The following is a 21,473-nucleotide window of genomic DNA, read 5'->3' as shown; positions in this document are numbered from 1 at the left end:
GCAGGATCCGAGCAAAATAATTTATTTAAATAGGCATTGACATAATTAAGCAGCAAAATTATATTCTATTAACCAAATCGGTCCTTTATTGAGCAAAAACCAAGTAACAAGTGATAAGCCGTGTGTTCACAGCGCATGCATAGTAACATCATTCTTTCCTCTACAAAAGCGTGCCAAATTAGACGGGCAAAGATATATCAAAATTTTGGCATCATTAATTTAGCACAGCCAAAATAAAACATCGTGCTGTTTTTAACCACTAAAGCAACCAACTTAACAAATGACCAATGAAATCCGCTAGAGCTTTTCATTAGAAACTTCCATCCTAAGATACTATTTGATTTTAATAAAACTTCAGAACTAACTAGGCAAAATCTCATACCAAAATTCTGCCAGCCACTATGCAGTTTTCACTTTTCGAGAGGGAGGCCGTCGAAATAGGCTGATTAGATCATCAAGACCCTGTCAAACAGCGGTAACTAAGATTGAGTGCACAAGCAGGATATCTAAAGTTTTGCAAATGACGTTTTAGATAATAAATAGATACCTTTGTTGTGATGACCAAGAAACTGAAGAGCACAATCAAATACGATCCCACTACTAGAAGCAGCAGCAAATCAAATGTGACACTGGCAACCTGTAAAACCATAAAACAATTACTTTCGAGGCAAATAGATGGACTACATTAAATTAGGAAGCCAAAAATAAAAATACTGAAGCATGTTCGGATTAACTTATTTTGGGGCCTTAAAAAGCTATTTTGTACAGCTCCCAAGAAAAGATACTGACTTTGTTTGAAACAAACTTGCATTTATTTGAAAATCAATACAGACTCTGTTTTTTGTGAAAATTCCCTCTTTCTTAATCAGGAAAAGATGCCCTTTGAAAAAATACAACGGAAAACCGGTCACGTCAGTCAAATAACTAGAAAATTGTTTTATCCAAAAGAAATTGAAAAATACTAAATTACAAAAACAGTCTGGATTGAAGACCGTCAAAGCAATCAAAGATCCATTAAGTTGACTCAGCCACTCAAAATTACTAAACTTTGCTTACATAACAAGATGCAAAGAAAATAACTCCAAATACCTGATATATATTCAGGTTTGCCCTAGTTGAATCATAGAAAGTGAACATCCCATCCAGCACTTCTCGTTGCAGATTTACCTCATCAGTATGATCCTCTAATTCCTGCATGCATGTAGAATACTTGAGTAAGTACACGAGAGTGAAACTCCAGGTATCATGAGAATTGAGGAGTGAGCACCCTCAAGTCCTCAACCATGACAAAAGGAACATTACACACAATATTGGCACGTAGAACATAACCCAGAGCACATATAATCCCTTATGAAGCAATAAAACCAAACTGTAGTCATTCTAATATTGCTTCAAACATTCCCTCGGCTGATCCACCACCATAACAATCCTATTGGGGGTAATCCTTTAACTTCAAAAAAAAAAAAAAAAACTATGATAAAATCTAAACATTACAATGATCCAGCATACAGTAATACCTTTTTCAGTGCCATGACAAAAGGATCATCTTTTGAGAAAAATGGAGCTACACGAGGTGTTTGGGACAAAACATCTAACCATGATCGAATATAAGAAGGATTTACAGCCAAGTTACTGTTGTCCGCAAAGATCTGGATGTTCTTTCCTTGATGTCCATAAATATGCCTCTGCAGAAAGTAAATCAGAAGTGTTTAAAGTAAGTTGGTTTTGCACAAAAAGTATATAAAGTCAATGCTACATGTCACATCAAAAGACACTGGACATTCAATATTATCTCTAAAATAATTTTACTTTCTCAGCAATTATTTGAAAACAAGTACATAACAGTTCATGGACATCTATTCAACCATCTTACTAATGCCTCACCAATTAAGCCAATTTCCAATAATCAACAAGAAATAGGATCGCATAAAATCAAGGATTATCTCCATTGATGCATACCCCAAAATGTCAATGACAAGGACACTTCAAATTAGAAGTCTTTTTGTGATATTAAACACCATTAACCATACCGACAACTATGCCATTGTTGCAATTCCCATAATTAAGTCAAGTCAGATACCAATATTAAAAAGGTAAATTCTACAGTACCCTGGGTAAGTAAGAGGGTTTGATACCTTATCTTACATGTGGAACAATCCTAACCGTTAATTTTATATGGATAGATAATGGAGTTAGCAGTTTAGTTTAAAAAGACGTTAATACCCTCTCATCTTTAAAATATTAAAGGAATTACAATCGTTAATTTAAAGAAGGTATAAAATACCCTCTCATCTTTAAAATATTAAAGGAATTACAATCGTTAATTTAAAGAGAGTATAAAATACTCTCTCATCTTTAAAATATTAAAGGAATTACAACCGTTAATTTAAAGAGAGTATAAAATACTCTCTCAAGTTTATGAGTACCACAACAAGCACCTATTAAAATTGTGAACACCAAGCTATTACTTAAAAAGATGGATAGTGGAAGACAAGGTGGAACACATGAATCCAATATGTAAGGAGAAAGGAAGTAAAATCCATGCCATGAATTTGTGTAAGTTTGAAAGAATCAGAATACAGAGTGGAAACTTTGCAAATTCAAGTTGTCATTTCACTGAAATCTCATCAACAACCTTTACTGCATAATAAACAGCAACATTATGATTCAGTATTATCCATAAGAGATGCTATACAAGCATTAACAATTAACTAAAATTTAGCTTGATTCAAGGGTGTTTGTTGGATAAGACAGCACAGATACATCCAAGAGATAAACAAGCCAACTCATTCTGGCTACCATTTGGTCAAAAACAAATTCTGGCTTAACAACATTTTCTCAATCATAATGGAGCAAACTAATGCCACCATTTCTGCAGTTAAAAGTCCATATTAGAAAGAAACATCAGAAAAGCTCATACCTCGTAGTTCATATATCAAAAAGTATCTACCAAACAATCTCAGATTAAATATGATACACAAAAAGATTAGTTTTGTCAGTACTAGAGAAATGTAAATGAGACACCCAGTTTTACCCGTTTTATTTTAATTATTTATTTGAATTAAGACTTTATGTTATTTTCAATAACACTTCCAAATAAATAATCATAATCACAATAATGATAAAATCTAGAAGTCACATTTTATAACAAGCTAATACCACTTATTCACATTATATCCTACCCCATTTCTGTGTTTGTTGATTTGTGTCATACAAAATATTATGGGGAACCCAACAATGGCCCTGAGGAACCCAATAAGCACTGCACTACTTTTGAAAAGGGGATTGGACTTATAGTCATGACAACAAAATGATCTATTTTCAAGGTTTACCTCTTATCGCATGACTAACTAACAGCTTCTGTATAATTTGCTTATACAGTATGCAGGGTTTTTCATTATGAAGATATCCTTCCCACCGAACATAGCACTCGGCTACATCAGCAGAGTGTAAAAATTGTAGCTTGCTTAATTATTAGTAGTTCGTTAGCAAAAACATTAGTTTGTACTATAAATAAGATTATGTGTGTGAAATCCTACCAACTATTTTATATAAATTTTGTAAACTCTAGATGTATAAACTAACAAATGAGATAATGTGAATAAGCAGTACTTGTTTTAAAATGTGACATCTAGTTCTAATCATCACTGTGATTAATTTTACGTGGAAATCTTATTGAAAATAACACAGTCCTAACTTAAATAAATAATTAAAATAAAATAGTAAGGTAAAACTAGGCGTCTCATTTAAGTAATCTTATTTGTAGTGTTAATTTCTACTTTTTGAGGTAAAATTAGTCTTACCGCAAGACTCTCAGCAATTAATTTCACACTTCTGACAATGGCAGCTTCATTGACAAATTGCCTGCAGAATGAAGCTCTCAGCAAAAAGGTACAGAAATAGTAAAATTTAAGCATTTAGGTCCAAAGATGAACCTGCTGTCAACCAAACCACCAGTTCGTTCTAATAATTCAGGTGCCATAGAAAGTTCAGATAGAGTGGCAGCAGTAACTCTCAGCCTTGAAAATTGTTCATGCTCCCAAGCTACCTACATCAGATGACTATCTTTAATAACTATTAGAAGTAGCATTTAGACAAAATTCAGTGAGTGAATGTTTGGTATTAGGAAATATTTCAATAACATATGAAGCACAAGCTTATATGACTAGACGCAAGAAGTGGAAATCAATAGGCAGCTGTATATTTAAGTCATTAAAATATGTCTTTCAAGAACTAAGTCTGAAGGATCTTATGAATGAAGAAACAAAGAGAAGAAATAAAAGCGGATGATTTAGGCATCAGATTAAAATGAAAAATTAGAACAGATACATCAAAGTTATCAAACATTTTTCTCATAAAGATGTACACTGTCCGTTCATGTAATAAAATAATGGGAAAAGGGTGTCAATTGTCTAAAAATACAACCATGTTGACATTGAGCAAAAGCTAAGTATAAACTGCTAAAGAGCTATGCAAGCAAAACAGAACAGTGAGAATTTATCACTTACTCGAGGATTTGAAATGTTTATTTTCTTATGCTTCAGATTCACTGTAAAGCCTAATTCTTCTGCAACACTTGAAAAATCCTACACCAATATTCGTTGTTAAAAGTGATGAAGATAAAACTGCAAGTCCGCCCATTTTAGTAAAGAGACAATTCACTTACATCCAGAATTTTCTTAATATAGGCATTTTCTGGAGGCTTAGACACATGAATCCACAATTCATTTTCCCAGGAACCAATACTATCTAAGCAAATAGCATAGTCAATGCTCTCACGCAGACGTTGGTCAAAGCTCCAAAGCCACTGGAAAATGCAGAATTAAATGTAACAAGCCATAACAAATAGGGAGGGCCAATTATGTGTTACAGATCCATCTGCAAATAAATGAACTTCCATGCAGGATATATCACCTTACGGGTTCCATTGTAGTTGTAAGGCCCACCAGAAGTGAGCCCAAACAGCAGATTGTATTGTCCTCTCGTCTTTGGATTAGAATATAATAGAGAAAATAACCTAGCTACTTCAAGAAGAGCCACAATGCCACTTCCATTGCTATCGCTTCCTGCTGATAATGCCTGCAATTACAGATGTTTTAACATAACCATACATTTCACAAAGTTTGGTTTTATAGGAGGAATTTATAAGTAACATACAGGAGCAGCCCCAAAAGTGTCATATGATGCCACTATCACAATTGTGGGTAATTGATGAGCATCATCATCTGTCTTCAGTCCTGCCAACCATCCCTGCAGCCATATAAAAGATACATCCAATGTCCACACAAGGTCTATTCAAAGCCCATCAATTTTAAAGACTTGTGAGATTGAAGCTAGATTGTAAATATTTTGTGTAATATGCATATGAAGGAGTGAAATCATGTGTGCATTGATAACCATGATGTGTGCAGAACATATCTTCAACTGTTTTATTTCATCAAGCTGCATTTTTCCACACCTAAAATCTCAGCAACTTACACAAACTTTAGAAGATGATGACAAGAAAGAAAACAGGCATTTAAGCAACTAAAAAAAAAAACGTAGGACTAAAATGAAGAAAGTAAGTGCACTAGGAACAAAGAAAAGATCAAGAGGATAAAACATTAAAAATGGAAAAATAGAGCAATGCAAGGGAAATTAATATGTAGGTAAGGAACTGAGGACTTCATAATCATATAGTTGATCATCAAACATGTTACTGTGCAGATAAATGCTATTTTGAATTTTTATAAACAGAATAAATAATTTATAATATATACATATAAATGCTCAAAAATTAAAAAAGAATAAAAAAAAATAATCAAAATTCATGACATTCATAATTAATAGTAAAATGACATAGGTCTTAAGCAAAATATACAAGTAAATAACCACAAAAGTTAAGGAAAAAAGCAAAATTCAAAAGACATTCATATTTCAAATGCAAGACATCTTAAGCATTCATTAAAAAGTGAGGGTTGGGAGTCGCACAAAGAAAAGAATAGAGGTTGAGGGTTCAAGGTTCAAAATACAGGTGATTCAGAGTTCAAAATGGAGAAAAGAATGGAGGGTGAGTGTCGCAGAAATACTGCAACAGATGGGTGGGTGTTGGTAGCACCAAATAGAGAGAAGGGTGAGGGGGTGTTAGTTAAAAAATGGAGTTGCACAATAGATAGAAACGTGGGAAACTACATCCAATTAGGGATTTCATTCTGAAAAGGGGGAAGAAAAAGTCAACTTTGCCCTAAAAACAACAGCCTGAAATGATGCTATTTTGAGGGAGTGTGGTTTCCTTTCTAAACCGTCATTGTAGCACTGCTACAGCTGCTATTTTAGCTGTCATTGTGGCCACTATTCAAAAGCACTCTGCAATTAAAATTTTGTAGCGGACCATGCCTGCTTTGCACTGCTATTCTGCAATACCGCACTATTGATAACTATGCCAAAACATTATAAATGATACCTTATAAAAACAACCAGAGGGAGCCAAACTGTGGTATTTCATAAGTAAGTCTTACATTACATTAGTATTTGTAGAATTTAAACACAAAAACACAACAGAAAAAGAGAAAAAGAAACAAATTTATGGCATATATTCATACAACAATATAAGCTTTATTTAGCAATTAAACTACGTTGTATTTCTATAAAACGAAGGCTTAACAAACACCTGAATATTTGTAATGGGTGGAGATACAAGTTTCTTGGGTTCAGGAGCTGAAACAACAAATTTGTATCTGCAACATCACAGAAAAAGAGAAAAAAAAATTGTTTAGAATCTCATTTCCAAAAGAAAAATACACTTGGAAATACAATAGCACAACATACATGCAAATTAATTTACTACAGAAAGAAAATCCAAGAAAGAAGATATAAAAGATAAGATAAGAAAAATAACAACTGTGAAATCAGTAGATAATTGAAACATTACCCAAACAAATACATTAAAAGGTATTTGATAACACATGATCTAATACCCAGAAGTTGGAAATATACAGGGCAATTCAGTGTGTAAGTTCTAAAGAATCAAAACCATAACATCACTCATTTTGAGCATCTAGAGAAATTGCAAAATTTAGTTAAAGCAAAGAAATCCTTATTCACAGAACTGAACTCACCCGCCAGTTGTAGCAGTAGCAGGTTGACCAGTGGCATCATTCTTTTTTATGTCAGTTAACACAGCATCAATGTTGTCGTCCTCAAAAGCAAAATAAACAGGATACTGCAACAAGATGCAGCACTATAAACATTACACTTCAATCTAAACAATAAAATTATAATGATAGGGACTTATTCACATTAGATGGAAAAAGATGTCATGTCATGCATTCGAGAGCAAAAAGTATCTTTTTCTTTTTTTCATTGACAAATTTGAAAAACATTAATTTATGGAAGAGTATTGAAAATCATAGGAGTGCCTTTTATTTCTCTCACACACATGAAAGAAAGAGAGAGAACAGCATACTGATATAGGAATTCTAGATATTTGAGAAACCAATTCAATAGTTTATTACTGATAACTGCTTCAGCTATGAGACATAGAGTGACTAATAGTCCATGCCATAAACTAGAGAAACTGTACTAGAGTACAAAACCTTGGATGGAAAATAGAAATTAAGGAAAAGTTTCCAATTTCGAACATAGCTCGCACTAACCAATCAGTCAAGGACCAAATATGCATGCAAACTGCAAACGCACAATACCAATGGGAGAAGCATAGCCATAGTGAAAGATATCAAAAGCAGGTTTATAAATCATCTAGCACAACTTATATGATAAGTAAATAAATAAATGCTGAAAGTGACTGTGCAAGGTCTGTGGACCACCACTGCATGCACACAATGACATTTGTAAGTCAAACAAGTTACACATGCACATGAAGAGGCTGTCCAAGTCTTCAGTCATCACCAGATTGTTAGGGCACTAACGGCCAATTTTCCTTCATAAGAAAAACACTGAACGATAGAAAGCAATATGTTTGTTTATAAAATCACTCGGGTGTTTGGAGACTACAGCTTAGTTGATCAACACAATACAATGCATAAACTACTTCAAAGATTACTTAAGAATGTAATATTGAAAATAATAATAATAATAATAACCACAATAATAATATAAAGGAATTCATAATTCATGAACAAATAAATCAACTATTGCTTCTGATGGCAAGCGTTTTATTTAATATGAAATTCCAAAAGAAAAAATTAGAAACAATCAGGATATAGAAGTTGTTTGAAATTTACTCACAGGTAAGTTGGTATGTATAAGTACTTGTTCAAGTTCAGCCAATGTATCCTTCAGCAGTTCTTTACTCCCATCTTCAAGATTACTTCCCATACCACCTTTGTTTTCAAAACTGAACATCCGTGGCAGCAAAAATATTAAACCCCCAAGAGGTTTGCTTTCAGCAATATATTCTGCCATATCGCAGTCACACAATTTTTCCTTGTTACATTCGTAAGTGTGAGACAAAATGACATCTTCAAACAATGATCAATATAAATGACAGGGACAAAAAATGTCAAGCATTCAATAAGTATAGTAAACAGTACAATCCATAAATAACCTTTAAAGCTTTGACTAAAATGGATAATATTTGGTTGGTCAGTTGGTGCAATAAAATTGTCAATTTTATAAACGCACCAGTATATAATATTACCCGCTTGCCTAGTCAACAAGACCCTCTTCAAACCTGATGCCTACAACATATATGTTCTAATTTGGTTTTAGTTCTTACAGGTATGCATATGAATTACTTCAAGTCACACTATAGTAGGTTAGTCATCTTAATATTTCTGACTCTCACTCTCACTAGCACTTTTCTCATCACAAGTAACATTCCTCCTTTGTATGCATCTCAGACAAGAGTATAACTATATATAGATTCTGTTAAATATTAAATGATGAATTGGACTAAGAATTACGCAAATCCATCTTTTTCATACGCACATGGAAAAAGTTAAAAATCAAAATTAACAACTACGAAAAAGAAAAATAGTATTGAAGCAAAGAAATCGACACGGATAATCTGCAGTAAAACTCCAGCCGTTTCGAAAACATCATTCGTAACTAGCGTAATCTCGACCTACGTTACAAACTCACACATCAACATCACGAGCACAACTAGCTCTCACTCAGCACAATCAACCAAAAACATAAAACTAAAAACCTAAAATTAAAATAACAAAAAAAAAATGGAGAAGAACCTTTGACAAAGGACAAGTTAAGTTCGCGAAGAGGTATGAGGAGGACGGTGCGAGAGAGATCGGCGTGAGGCGAGAAGTGAAGAGAAGCGGCGTGGTGGTTGAGACTAGCTAGTCGAGATCCGAAGGGAACGCCGGACATGTCGTACTGGATGAGGCGGTAGACGTCGACGACGGTGGCGCCGTCGCAGAGGTCGACGCAAGCGACGAGGATGAAGACGAGAGCGATGACGGAGTCGAATAGCATTTCACGGTCGCGAGGTTTCCTTGGCGCCATAACAACGGAGGTGAGATCAGGTCTGCTAGGGTTTCCGAATTTGCGATTGACAAGTGGATAGAACACGACGATGCCGATTTACTCTTAAATATGTCTCTGTCTATCAATATAATATTTAATTGTTCAATTTTGATTTAGCTGAACTTAGGTGCAAAAGTTTCAAGAGAGAGTGACGCTGAGAATGCAAAAGGGAGAAACCAGAATCAGTACACTAGCAAATATCGATCATCATACACTACAGTCATACACTATACTGAGTAGCAGTGGATTTTCTTTTTCTTCTTTTTTGTTATTTTAAGATTTTCTTTTTTAAAAAAAAATATTTTTCTATTTTCCTTCTGTTGAGTCTCCTGGAAACTTGGGGAAAAAAACTTACAACCACAAAAACATTTTTCAAATGCTCATATCTTTGGGATAGACAATCTCGGACGTTCAAATTAAATTTCATTTAAGTTGTATATTTTGTGAAAATTGTGATTAAGTTGTGTTGGAGTACTATTTTGAGTTATACATATGATTAGAGTGCATGTAAAAAAATCAAAATAATAGTTTCTTTTTTAATTAGAGGTATCGTTCACTTTCCAAAATTCAAATTTAAAATTAATAGTTAAGTTAAAACAACTTTTGATTCACACATTTCATAATAATTTACACGTTATAAATGTAAATTAATGTTCCACTGCAAATGTACTGCTGAAAGGGAGCGGTAAACATATTAGACCAATCTGTTAAAAATTTTATTTATAATTTTCTGATTTGTGGAACCAAAAAATATTTATAATTTTAAAAAATGGGATTATGTGATTTTATGATTATTAATTAAATAATTTTAATAGAACAAAAAATTTAAATATTATTCTCTAAGTATATAAATTAGATTAAAAGAAAACTCCTACACAACTTTTTGCAATAATGAGGACTAAATTAACTTCGAAAATCATCTCACGTGTATGGGCCACACACAACTTAAAAGAGAAAACTCCATTCAGCTTAATCATTTATCTACTGCTTTATTTCAAACTTGCAATCCTAAATTGACATCATCGACATTGTTTGCAAAAGACTTGGTGATTAAGTGTGCACAGATTAGAAGGAAAAAAATTATAGCATGAGTGTCTATTTCCCCAAATATGACACTCCCTTTATGTTATGTGCCTGGGTTGATTAATCAAATGTCGCTATTTGCATGTGTATACTCATTGATTTGTATTATAAAGAGAAATAGTAAACCTTCGATTTTGACGATGAAAAAGGAAAGAGTGAGGGAAGAGAAAGGACTAGTGTTGACTGAGGAGAGATGAAACCTGAGGGAAATATAGGGATTAACTAATAAGTACCATTTTCATAATTAATTAACCTGATTGCTAGCTAACATCTCCATGGTTCGGCCATGTCATCAATGTCCTCGACCCATTTTCATGTGATAGCCATTGGCCTATTGCCACGATTAAACAAAATATTTTGCAATGACCAATATATATATATATATATATATATATAGTACTAGTATAAAAATTTCGGCCCACTTCATTGAATGAGTTATCATTATTATCGAACTAACAATAAGTGGCCTTAAATGTATATAACAAAACGCAAGCAAAACAACTAGATATCAATGTACCTACATCTCAGTACAACATTATAGTAGACGCATATAGGAAGAAACGTTAACAATGACTTTTTATCATTTCAATTTATATTGTCTTCTTTTAACACCTTTGTCATTGTTTAAGGTACAAAGACAGTAGGTGAAGTGGAGGTTGTACATTCATTTATGTCACATTTTGAATTCAGAGAAATGCTAACAACAAACTTTCTAACATATAATTTTTACCAAATGCTTTAAAAAATATGTTACTAGCATTCTTCCATAACTGAAATGACAATAAATGTAGTGCTTTGCAGGGAGGAGTGTACTCTGCTGAGCACAGCAAAATAAAAATTTCAGTCACTTGAACCATCTTCCTTTTCAGGAAACACAAGCTGTAAATCTTCATTGTCTCTATAAACTTGCACTAGAACAGCAGCCTTGTACACAAACATCCCAAACATAGCTGGCACAATCTAGGGTGAATAAGAGACAATAATATAAATGATCAATGTGTTTGAAGAGAATTGAATAGTAAGGCTTTGTGGCCAAGAGAACCTTTTATTGATATGCGTGCTTTCAAGGTTTACCTGAAAATCAAAGAAGTCATTGGCAAAATATTGATGAGATAAAACCCAAAGCCCGAAAATTGATGCTGGAATCACAAGCCTTGGAGATGAAAGTGATATACTGATACCCTTGATTGACCTCTCCAATAAATCTTCAAGGTCCTCACTTCTTATACCAATTCTGGTTAAAAAATATTGTTTCATCAAGACAAGAGATAAGAGAATGTCAACAGCAGAGAATGCTGTCTAGTATGATTAGATCAAATTCAAAGCAGAAGTTTTCATTTTACTTCTTTGACTTCTTTTTCATGAATATTTGAGGAACCGTTTCACTGGATAAGTTGTCTGCATGTTTATATAAGAGCTGGAGGTACAAGCAACTGCATTGAAAATGATATATCAGTTAAGTACCATGTTTTATTCTTTCTTTCAACCCATGAGGAGCAACAGATTGAACCATATATCAACTAGAAGTAGAAGACTCCAATCTGGTGAAGCATTTACAGTGTCACACATGGCCCTTAATCTCGTTAACAAATAACTAAATAAGACAGTATCCACGTAATAAAAAGCAACAAACCTGAAAAGGACTCCAATCGCATAACTTATAGCAGCCTGCACATATAAGATATAGGCACACATATCAGTTAACACACACACTCTCAGTTTTCTTTTTTTTTTTTTGATAGCATCAGAAAACAGCATGATCTTGTAACCACCCCCCAATAAATAAACAAAATAAATTAAGAAAACAACATGCTGCAAACTGTTGATGAAGTAAGTATATTGAAACTTACACCATGGTAGTTTTGAGGTTAAATCATTATCGTAAGACATTGCATCCATCTAAAGTTAGTCTTCTCATGAAAGAAGAGAACGTAATATAGTGGAAAGAAGCAGTAATAACAAGTTGATGAGACATTTGTCTTCTTGAAACAGAGCATGCAAACGTAAAGTTTACCTGTAACGACAAAGTTATCAAGCAATATCCACTGCAAGCCAATCCAACACCCAGAGATAGAAGCAGTATTTCCCTCTTGAGCTACAATTCAAAATAGGAATGATAGAATTAGCAGCTTACTCGGCATCTGAACAATTATAATTGATCAAATTTCAAGCCTTAAGGTAAGAAAACACGAATGTCACTGACATGAGCTAACAAAGACCAATACTGAGGTGAAGAGAGGTATCATACAGATTCATAATTGAGCATGTTCAGTTTCTTGCGTCTTGCACTGAGGTCTTGCAACACCTGTTGATATATGAAGTGAAGCACCAAAGCCATTGGACGATTTGACTTATTATTTATTTACCACAGAAAGAAAGTGAATTTGAAAAACATTTGACAAAACAAAATATGCATTCAAACATATCAGCGTCTGTTTGTATATACCGAAGACTCAAATCTATCCAAAGCAAAAAATAATTGCCATCATTCAACATGCATTGGATTCTGCAATTACAATATCATGATCCTCTATTTTAAATTAAAAATTGATTACATGGATGCTACGTAAAACCAAACAAGCCCTCAATTTCATATCCATTCCCCACTTTCTGTCAAGGGATAATGATATAAATGAAACTGAATGTTGGGATCTGAAATGGCAAAAACTCTAAAGCATACCTTAGCACTCGCCTTCTTGTTTATTGGTGCAGAATTGTCACCTAATATCCACTCTTGGGTTCTTGAAAGTTTCAAAAAACCATCATCACTGTCAATCTCAATGATCTACAAATATTAGAAGAATCACATGAAATTGAAATGCATGATCAATGAAACCATACAAAAAATGTTCAATGGATCAGTGCAAGGCAAAGAATTTCCAAAACGCTTGATAGAATATATAAAACTGGATCAAAATGGTTTGAAATCAGATACAATGAATATGCTGCACCTGCTCTGTTTGTTGAGAGGTGTTGTTGTTGAGCTTGCTAGCATCATAATCACCAGAACTTCTGAAATTCCTTTGCCATAATAAATCAGAAGCTCTGGATATAAAATCCCCATTTAATTCTCTCTCCTTAAAAAATATTTGCAAGACTTCCTCATCTGCATCACTCACTAAAAATTAAGAGTTCAACCAGTTAGCTCTCTGCACAAATAAGGACAATAAGTGACAAGAAAAAGAAAATACTGGGTAACTATTACAAATGGTTTTTTATATCTAATAGTATATCGATGAAAAATTGAAACTCTGTTGCTAAATCTACAAACTAACAAAAACATATTTTAACAGAATCATAGTCGGCATAACAAATAAAAGAGAACTAAAATGAATAACAATAAGAAAGATAAGAAAGGAGGCCAATAAATTTGCTGACAAATCACAGAAAATTGTTTTCATGCACCCTCAAATTTATTTATTTTTACTTTTGAATCAGATATATACTCAAATTGAAATTGAATATATCAACAAACTACACATCCCAGAAAACTAACACTTCAAATTGCTATTCTTTCTAACCAATTCTCTTGCTATCCAAACTCTATAAAAGACACATACTCCGAAGAGATAATGATTTTAGTCAACCTTATACCTAGTTATCAAAATATCATGCAACGAAAATTTCGGATTTCTTTATAAATAATCTAAGTGCGACATTGTTTTTTCAAAGTATTTCCAAACAAAGTATTCGGTTGAAAACCACTGAGGAGCTAGCCACCATGGATTGGTTTAAAAAAAACCAAAATTTCCAATTTTGCGTGTGTGTGTGTATACATATTAGAACTTACAATACAACCATCGAATCATGGCTGTGCATAATTTCCATTCTGGGCTTGATACAGCATCTTCAATTGTCTACTACCCATTTCCCCAAACCCCTTCCCCACTCAAAAAAATGCCAACTTTTTCAGTAAAGGGATCTGAAAAGTAATGAAACGAGTCCAATTGCAATCAAAGAAACAGAGGGGCTAACCTGAAGGAGGACCAGCTCTTGGTACTGAAACCAGGGTAGTGTTTGGGTAAAAAGCACTTGGGAAACGAGATAATGCAGAAATCTTTGGGAACTGAAGGCTGTAACAAGTGGGGAGGAATCTAATCCTTGAAAGGGTATCCATGGCATAGATGGAATGCAACACTCACATACAAGCTACCTTACCCGCACCTCCTCCTTTGGAACAAAATAGTTTATAGTCAAAATGTACCAAAATTAAATCATTATTATGATTTTGGGTTACAAATTTTATGTATATTTACCGATTTGGTCCTTATTTTTAGTCTTTTAATCGTAGCAATCAAGGATTAAATATAATCACTAGTTTAAACTGAGTGACAGATTTAAGTGATATATACGAGGTAAAATCTGATAATTTCTATTATGACACTTAGTTTGGTAATTTATACTATTACATTTGTTTCTTTAAATTTTATGTAATGTGTTATCATAAGAGTACGCTTTATTTTAAAATGTTATTCTTTTTCACATGTTGAATCGTAATAGTTCACTTATTTAAATAATTAGCTTACAATTAATACTCTAAATTTTATGTCTTTAACTAAAATATAATTTCAATGCATTAATTGACATGTCTTGTATGCTTAATCTAACTTATTTTAGAGTAATGAATTTTTTTAAAAATAGAAACTTTTAAAAAATTCATTTCTTAATTGAAAGTTCTTCCCAAACATGTGTTTTGTTAGTATTTTTTTATTTTATAAATTTATTTTTTCTTTGATTTTTAAAGTGTGCTTTGATTTTTTTTTAAATTATAAAATTTATATTTTTATTATAAATTTTTATAAATCAAGTTAAATTTTTTTAAAATACTTTATATTATCATTAAACACGTGAATCAATTATGAAGAATTATTGTAATTTAATATGTGTTTTCAAATTTTAAATTTCAATTATACAACTTTGTCTTGAAAAAATATATTTTTTTACTAATAAAATTGACCAATTAAAACATTAAATTTTACTTAAAAGATCTCATTAATTTTTTTCAAACTAAAAACTCACATCCTGCTAAATTCTTTAATTTTGAACAAAATTACACTAAAATTCTAATTTTTAAACTTTTGAATTTACTTTGTATTTTAAATTCATCATAACCCCTCCCCTCCTCACACACAAATATTTGGATAAAAATAACAGTAATTTAAAAAAATTCAGGTAAAATTACATAATGAAACTAAAATTTCTTAATTTTAAAAAATTAATTAGTTTTAAAAAATTAGAGAACTAAATTGTACACCATTCAAGTTAAAAATAAATAAAATGAAAGTCTATTTTGAAACTAACAAAGTCTATTTTAAAATAAGGCAAAATTAAATTTAAAATCAAACGTGAGTATATCTTCTATTTGTTTAGAGCCTAATTGCTTATTAATGGAAATGTCCTTTCAATTAAAGCATAAGAAAAACATATTTTACGAAGTGTCCTTTAAAATGTGATTATTTAATGTTAATTTATAACAATTAAATACTTAACAGTTAATTGAGCAAAAAAAAAAAAAATCAATGGTAGACATCTCTGTTACCTTAAATGACGGATCATCACCATCGCTGCCGCTAATAATAAAAAAAATAAGAAGAAGAAATTATATAAACAGATATTAAGCATGTTTGTACGGGAGGAAAGATTGAGAAAAGAGAAGGAAATGAGAAGTTGTTTCAGTAATAATTGTTGAACTGCTTATGACAATTATATTTAAAATATTTTTTATTAGTATTATTTAAGATCATTGTATCAAAATTACTTCTTAAAGGTAGATAATTTCACTAACATTTAAATAAAATAATCTAAAACCTACATTTACAGACTCTAACCTAAGTGTTTAATCGACTGATCCTTTTCTTCACGAATATGATGCTACGATGGTGATGGACATACAGCTTATATGCTTCACGAAACGAGCGTCTCGTGGTATTGTCCAAACTTGAATTTTAATTCATTGGATACTGTTTTTCATTTTGCTTCAAATGTTTTCATTAAATTTCACAGCAGCAGTGTTACCCGTGTGATTGTGGGTTTTTGTAAAATATTCTTTAAAAAATATATTGTTTTTGTTTGAAGTGCAATTTCTCTTTCAAGTTTTAACCGATTATTTTTAAAAAAATATATAATAAATGAGCAATCCAAGTTAGAATTGATGTTAGTTTTGTAGAAAATCCAGCTTCAGTTCTGCTTGCAGTATTTCTCATTACCACGTGCAGGAAATAGTGGGTGAAAATCACTTTACAATTTGTGTACCAATTTTGCTTTTACTGATACTGATACTGATTGTGGTCAATACCTAATTCTTTTGAGATGGATCTGGAAGAAAATGATAACCAAGAAAGGAGAATGATCAAAACAAATTAAGGTTAATTTCTTGAGTTGTGTGTGAAAATGGAGGAGCAAGATCCTCCTGTGACGGCTTGTTCTGGTTTTCTTTCGTTGACTGACTTGGCACTGTCACGCAAAACCACACAACTGTGTATTTTATAGACTTCTAAGTGAAGATACGTTAAAGGATAATAATTGCCACACAAACAATTATACTATAGTCGTTGAAAACTGCAATAGCTCTCTTGGATGATTCTTCGTTTCTGTGCAAGTCATTTTGAGGCATTAGATTAGCGTGATTTATTTGCAAGACCCGTGCAAAGTTAGTTGATAAGTAAATTTGTTTAGAACTATATTTTCAACAATAATCATTGGTACAATCTAACCACAGTAATGACTGAAAATGGCATATACTGGTAAGCTTGAGCATTAGCAACATGGGGATAAGCCAACAAAAACTGAAATAATGCACTTCCTTAAGTATGTTATGGAGATCATGGGGTGATTTGGAAGAATTTATGGGAAGCTTGTAAAAATAAATTATAAACTTCATAAACTCTTTTCAGCTTATGCTAGTAAGTCTTATGCTATAAGAATTTATTGAATAAGTTGTTAATTAAGCTGTCATCTGAATACACCCAATTACAAAATGACATGAATTTGCATTGTAACATTTTAAACTAGTTTCGAGAGTTGCCAAAACACACCCTCCTACAAAAGCCGACCATCCAAAACACATAATACCAGATCAAACGATTGGAAGCATCGACAATAAATTCGCGATTCAATACCATCCACAGTGAGAATAATTTGTGAAATTCAAATCTTAATTAGAAAATATTTTGAAAAACGCTTCAGTATTTTACACCGGCTTTGTTTTGTTTGACAAAACAAGCGTAATGTTGTTTTATTTATTTATTTTAAAAAACAATTAAGTTATTAATTTCTCTTTATATATGTTTTTAAAATGAAATATTTTAAATTATGTTTTTAATATAAAATTTATTTAAATAAAAAAGATAAAAGAGTATATAAAAAATGAAAAAAAAACTGCTATAAAGGTGAACAACAGTTAAATTAACGTATATACTATGATTTTAATTGTGTGAGTAATAAGTTATTTTTTAAAAGAAAAAATGTAAAAAATAATAATATTAATAAATATTTTTTGAAAGCTAGGTACTTTTTTAGATAGATTTTTTTTCAAAAGTAGTAAGTATTTTTCATTTTTTATTTATCAAATAATTCTACAAATTTATTATCAAATTAATAAGTTATAAATATCTAATTAATTACAATTTATCTTTATCAAACATAGTGAATGTATCAAAATCATAAAACACAACGTGTCTTTTAAATAATATTTTATATTATATATTATTTATTAAATTTGTGGAAATAAATTTTGGGTTTTTAAAATTTTGATAATTATTATATTTTAAAATATATTTTATTATTCACTTTGTCTGATCAAAACTTATACTATTTAGTTCTATTTTCACTTTCTTTACTTTTTAAAAAATTATTAAAAATTCTTTCATTTAATAATACTTGTACAAGTACTGTTGTTTAAGATTTTTTAAAATATTGTTCAAAATTTATATATAGAAGTTAATTAAACAAAATTAATTAACAAATATTTAATTGAACAAACTTTAGATTCAATACTGAGTCTGATTCTAGCATTTAATTAAAAATGGAATTTCAATTGGAAAATTAACATGATAAAAAACTAATATTAAGAATTAGAAATTAAACTTTAATTCTAATTATAAACTGAAAAAAAATGCTTGAGATGTGATAACTGACTTCCTGTTTAACTGAAAAAAATACCATCCAAGTGTGTGGATGCCCCGTATATGGTGAAACAGTATATTCACTTGAATAGCGACTGCTCCCAAAGCAAATTAATTAAATAAAATTAGAGGTAGTTACCCCCCCAAACAACCTTCTGCATGCAATGAATGTGAATTAATGAAAGTATGGTTCACGTGCTATTCAATTATTGGCCGTCCTTATAGAACGTAGCCCTGTCCTCTGCCAGCGTGGACCCCACGAATGAGACGTGTCTGAAGATTCTAAACTCAAATCTCGGGATTATTTTAATTCTTCACATTTTCTTGTATATTTTTTAGAAAAAATATGCATCATCGCTCATTATTAATAAAAATATTATAATACATTTTGCTACCAAAATTATTATAATATTAGTTAATACTTATGAGCATTTGTTTCAACAAGTGTATTATTGTCATTGATTAGAGATTTAAAAAAATATATTAAATGAAAAAAGTTAAGATGTTTAAATCTTAAAAAATAAAAAAACTACGCTTAGTATTATTATTGTTATTAACGCGGTGTGATAATTTGTTTTATTGATTATAAAAAGGTGTGACTTAAAAAAACTATAAATAAGTTTTTTTTTTTTAATATTTTAAATTCAACTTTTGGGCATAAATTTTTTAAATCACATATTCTTAAAACAAAACAAAAAATAAACGATCAAACTTTTAATATTAATATTACATTGAGGTGGGGAATGGATCAACTCAGCCTACAGGCATGACCTACTTTTTGTTGATAAAAAGTGGCTACATAAGGTTAACATGCATGTTGTTATTGTTTTTTTATTTTTTTTTCCTAATACTATTTTTAGAGCATAGTTATCTTTTATTAGAATGAATATTATTTAAGTCAACTAGGATTATAAGTTATTTAAATTATTGACTTACTGAAACTAGTTGAGTTTATACTTTTATTATTATTAAGACAGTCACCTAGAGAAAATATATTATCTAAAAAATATATAAATATTTTTAAATAACTTGTAGATTAAATCATGACTTATTTAACACGCACATCATTAAGTATATATTTAAAAACAATTATTTAAATTTTTTAAAAAATTAATTTTATTTTTTTGTAGTTTATTTTAATAAAAAATGTGAAATTACTTTAAAATATATAATATTTAGTTTATTTAAACGAATATTATACTCAAACTCACGGGTAGATGATTTATTTGTCATGCTTTCAATCAAATATTTCTAAAACTTAAATGTTATTTTGGTGAATATTAGAGGATAAAAAATAATAAAACAGGAGAGTTAAATAAAGATAAGACACAATAAGATAATAATAAATTCTTATTCTATCATATGCTTGTAATCTTATTTAACAATTGAGTCAGACAAAAAAATAATAGAATACTATATAAATTATATTTTTAAACAATTGTGTTTTGAAAATTATTAAGAAGATATATAAATAGAAGAAAATAATAGAAAAATTTATTTTTTTCATGTATTTCTTAGCTCTTCACCTCGTTTAAAATAAAAAGTTGAACTGTCAGAATAGGATATAAGTTAATAAGATAGATTATCATATATTATTATTTAACAAATATAAATATACAATATGATAAAGTACTCTATCTTGGTCGCCTATGGATTTCTTTAAGTTTTTTTTTAATTATTTTAAAACATATAAAAAGCGATCTATGTTTAGAAATTGTGTAAATTATATATTGTTTGCTTATAATTATAAAAAATATTTTAAATATTTTAACTTTTTAAAAATAATTAGATTTTGTCATATTCTAATATTAAATAAGTTCATTAAAAGTGATTTTAAAAAAAAAGCTAAAACAAACGGACTCTAAGTAAAGCCTCACGTAATTTAACTATGTAAATTTAAAATATTTAATTAAACAAGATTTAATTTCCGATTCATATTTTGTGGTTCGATTTAAATATAAGTTGAAATAAGTTATTATGTATTGTTTTAACATATTATTTGGTGAGTTAACATGGTATGATAGAATTTATTCTATTTGTTTAGTCTACATGTATGCTAGTTCAAAATTGTATGTGAGAAAAAAGAGTAGTTGGGTTAAAAACCAATAAGTTATTATAGATTTTTTCTTCATCTTCATCTCATATTACTAAACGTTGTTGTTAATTTATTATTATTATTATCACATTTATAATAATAACAATATATATTTATTATGATCACTGATATCGTGTTTTCTTTTTATAGTTTGATTTTCTTTAAAATCATATTTTAATCACCAAACTAGGTTGGTGTGAAAAGGGGGGATTTGTAAAATGTTTGTGGCAAATTATGACTTGAAAAGTATTACTCGCAAAGCGCGACCCACTATTCCACTAACCCTGCTCTCTACACTGAAAATCAGTGTTTAGTCTAAACCCCAGTCTAAATGATGCCATTAATTTTCCAGTGAAAAGGTAGGACTTTTGTTTTAACTTTCGTTATCATTTCCACTGGCAAATTCCAAGGACCAGTTAATGCGTTTTATTATAAGTATCTATTACATACCTATAATATTTATATTAATTAATTAATTATTTTTGTTAAACAAAATCATATTAATAGAAGTAATTTGATTTGTGTAAGAAATGACATTTTTCCGATGATTAAATCTAGTTGAATTTTATAAAATTATGGGTACTTTTTAAGTCTACGAAACATAATAAATAGAGAAGGTCCTTGTTGATCACTTGGAAGCTGTAATGGAACCTGGCAATTAAATTAGTAAATCTACTAAACCAACGAGATTA

General features: G+C 30.6%; 2 protein-coding genes across 8 annotated transcripts; both read right to left on the bottom strand.

The window, feature by feature from the left end:
* Positions 1–71: 71 nt before the first annotated feature.
* LOC113857358 (nicalin-1) lies at positions 72–9,724 on the bottom strand. 3 transcript variants are annotated; one of them, XM_027489136.1, is made up of 14 exons: positions 9,186–9,724; positions 8,227–8,396; positions 7,098–7,201; positions 6,650–6,716; positions 5,158–5,250; positions 4,915–5,079; positions 4,667–4,807; positions 4,509–4,586; positions 3,936–4,048; positions 3,804–3,864; positions 1,518–1,685; positions 1,090–1,191; positions 548–637; positions 72–462 (listed from the first exon to the last, which is right to left on the bottom strand). In XM_027489136.1, exons 1-14 carry the CDS (start codon positions 9,457–9,459, stop codon positions 400–402), a joined length of 1,689 nt encoding a protein of 562 aa, XP_027344937.1. In that variant the 5' UTR covers positions 9,460–9,724; the 3' UTR covers positions 72–399. The 3 variants fall into 3 exon arrangements, 2 of the variants coding, with proteins under 2 accessions (XP_027344937.1, XP_027344938.1); XR_003503236.1 differs by having other exon boundaries at positions 80–462; positions 1,090–1,471; positions 9,186–9,703; XM_027489137.1 differs by lacking the exons at positions 4,509–4,586; positions 4,667–4,807 and having other exon boundaries at positions 80–462; positions 9,186–9,702.
* Positions 9,725–11,118: 1,394 nt separating this feature from the next.
* Positions 11,119–14,754, bottom strand: LOC113858685. Of its 5 annotated transcripts, XM_027491414.1 has the most exons (10): positions 14,539–14,712; positions 13,515–13,681; positions 13,244–13,348; positions 12,812–12,868; positions 12,578–12,658; positions 12,197–12,231; positions 11,907–11,996; positions 11,739–11,797; positions 11,606–11,637; positions 11,465–11,523 (listed from the first exon to the last, which is right to left on the bottom strand). In XM_027491414.1, exons 1-9 carry the CDS (start codon positions 14,678–14,680, stop codon positions 11,627–11,629), a joined length of 747 nt encoding a protein of 248 aa, XP_027347215.1. In that variant the 5' UTR covers positions 14,681–14,712; the 3' UTR covers positions 11,465–11,523; positions 11,606–11,626. The 5 variants fall into 5 exon arrangements, with proteins under 5 accessions (XP_027347212.1, XP_027347216.1, XP_027347214.1 ...); XM_027491411.1 differs by lacking the exon at positions 11,606–11,637 and having other exon boundaries at positions 11,119–11,523; positions 11,638–11,797; positions 14,539–14,754; XM_027491415.1 differs by having other exon boundaries at positions 11,119–11,637; positions 11,745–11,797; positions 14,539–14,725.
* Between the last annotated feature and the right edge of the window lie 6,719 nt (positions 14,755–21,473).

Source organism: Abrus precatorius, unplaced genomic scaffold, assembly GCF_003935025.1.
Source record: "Abrus precatorius isolate BTA unplaced genomic scaffold, Abrus_2018 Scaffold2, whole genome shotgun sequence".
NCBI lineage: Eukaryota > Viridiplantae > Streptophyta > Magnoliopsida > Fabales > Fabaceae > Abrus > Abrus precatorius.
Note: the sequence above shows the minus strand (reverse complement) of the source record. Positions and strands in the feature narration are given on the sequence as shown.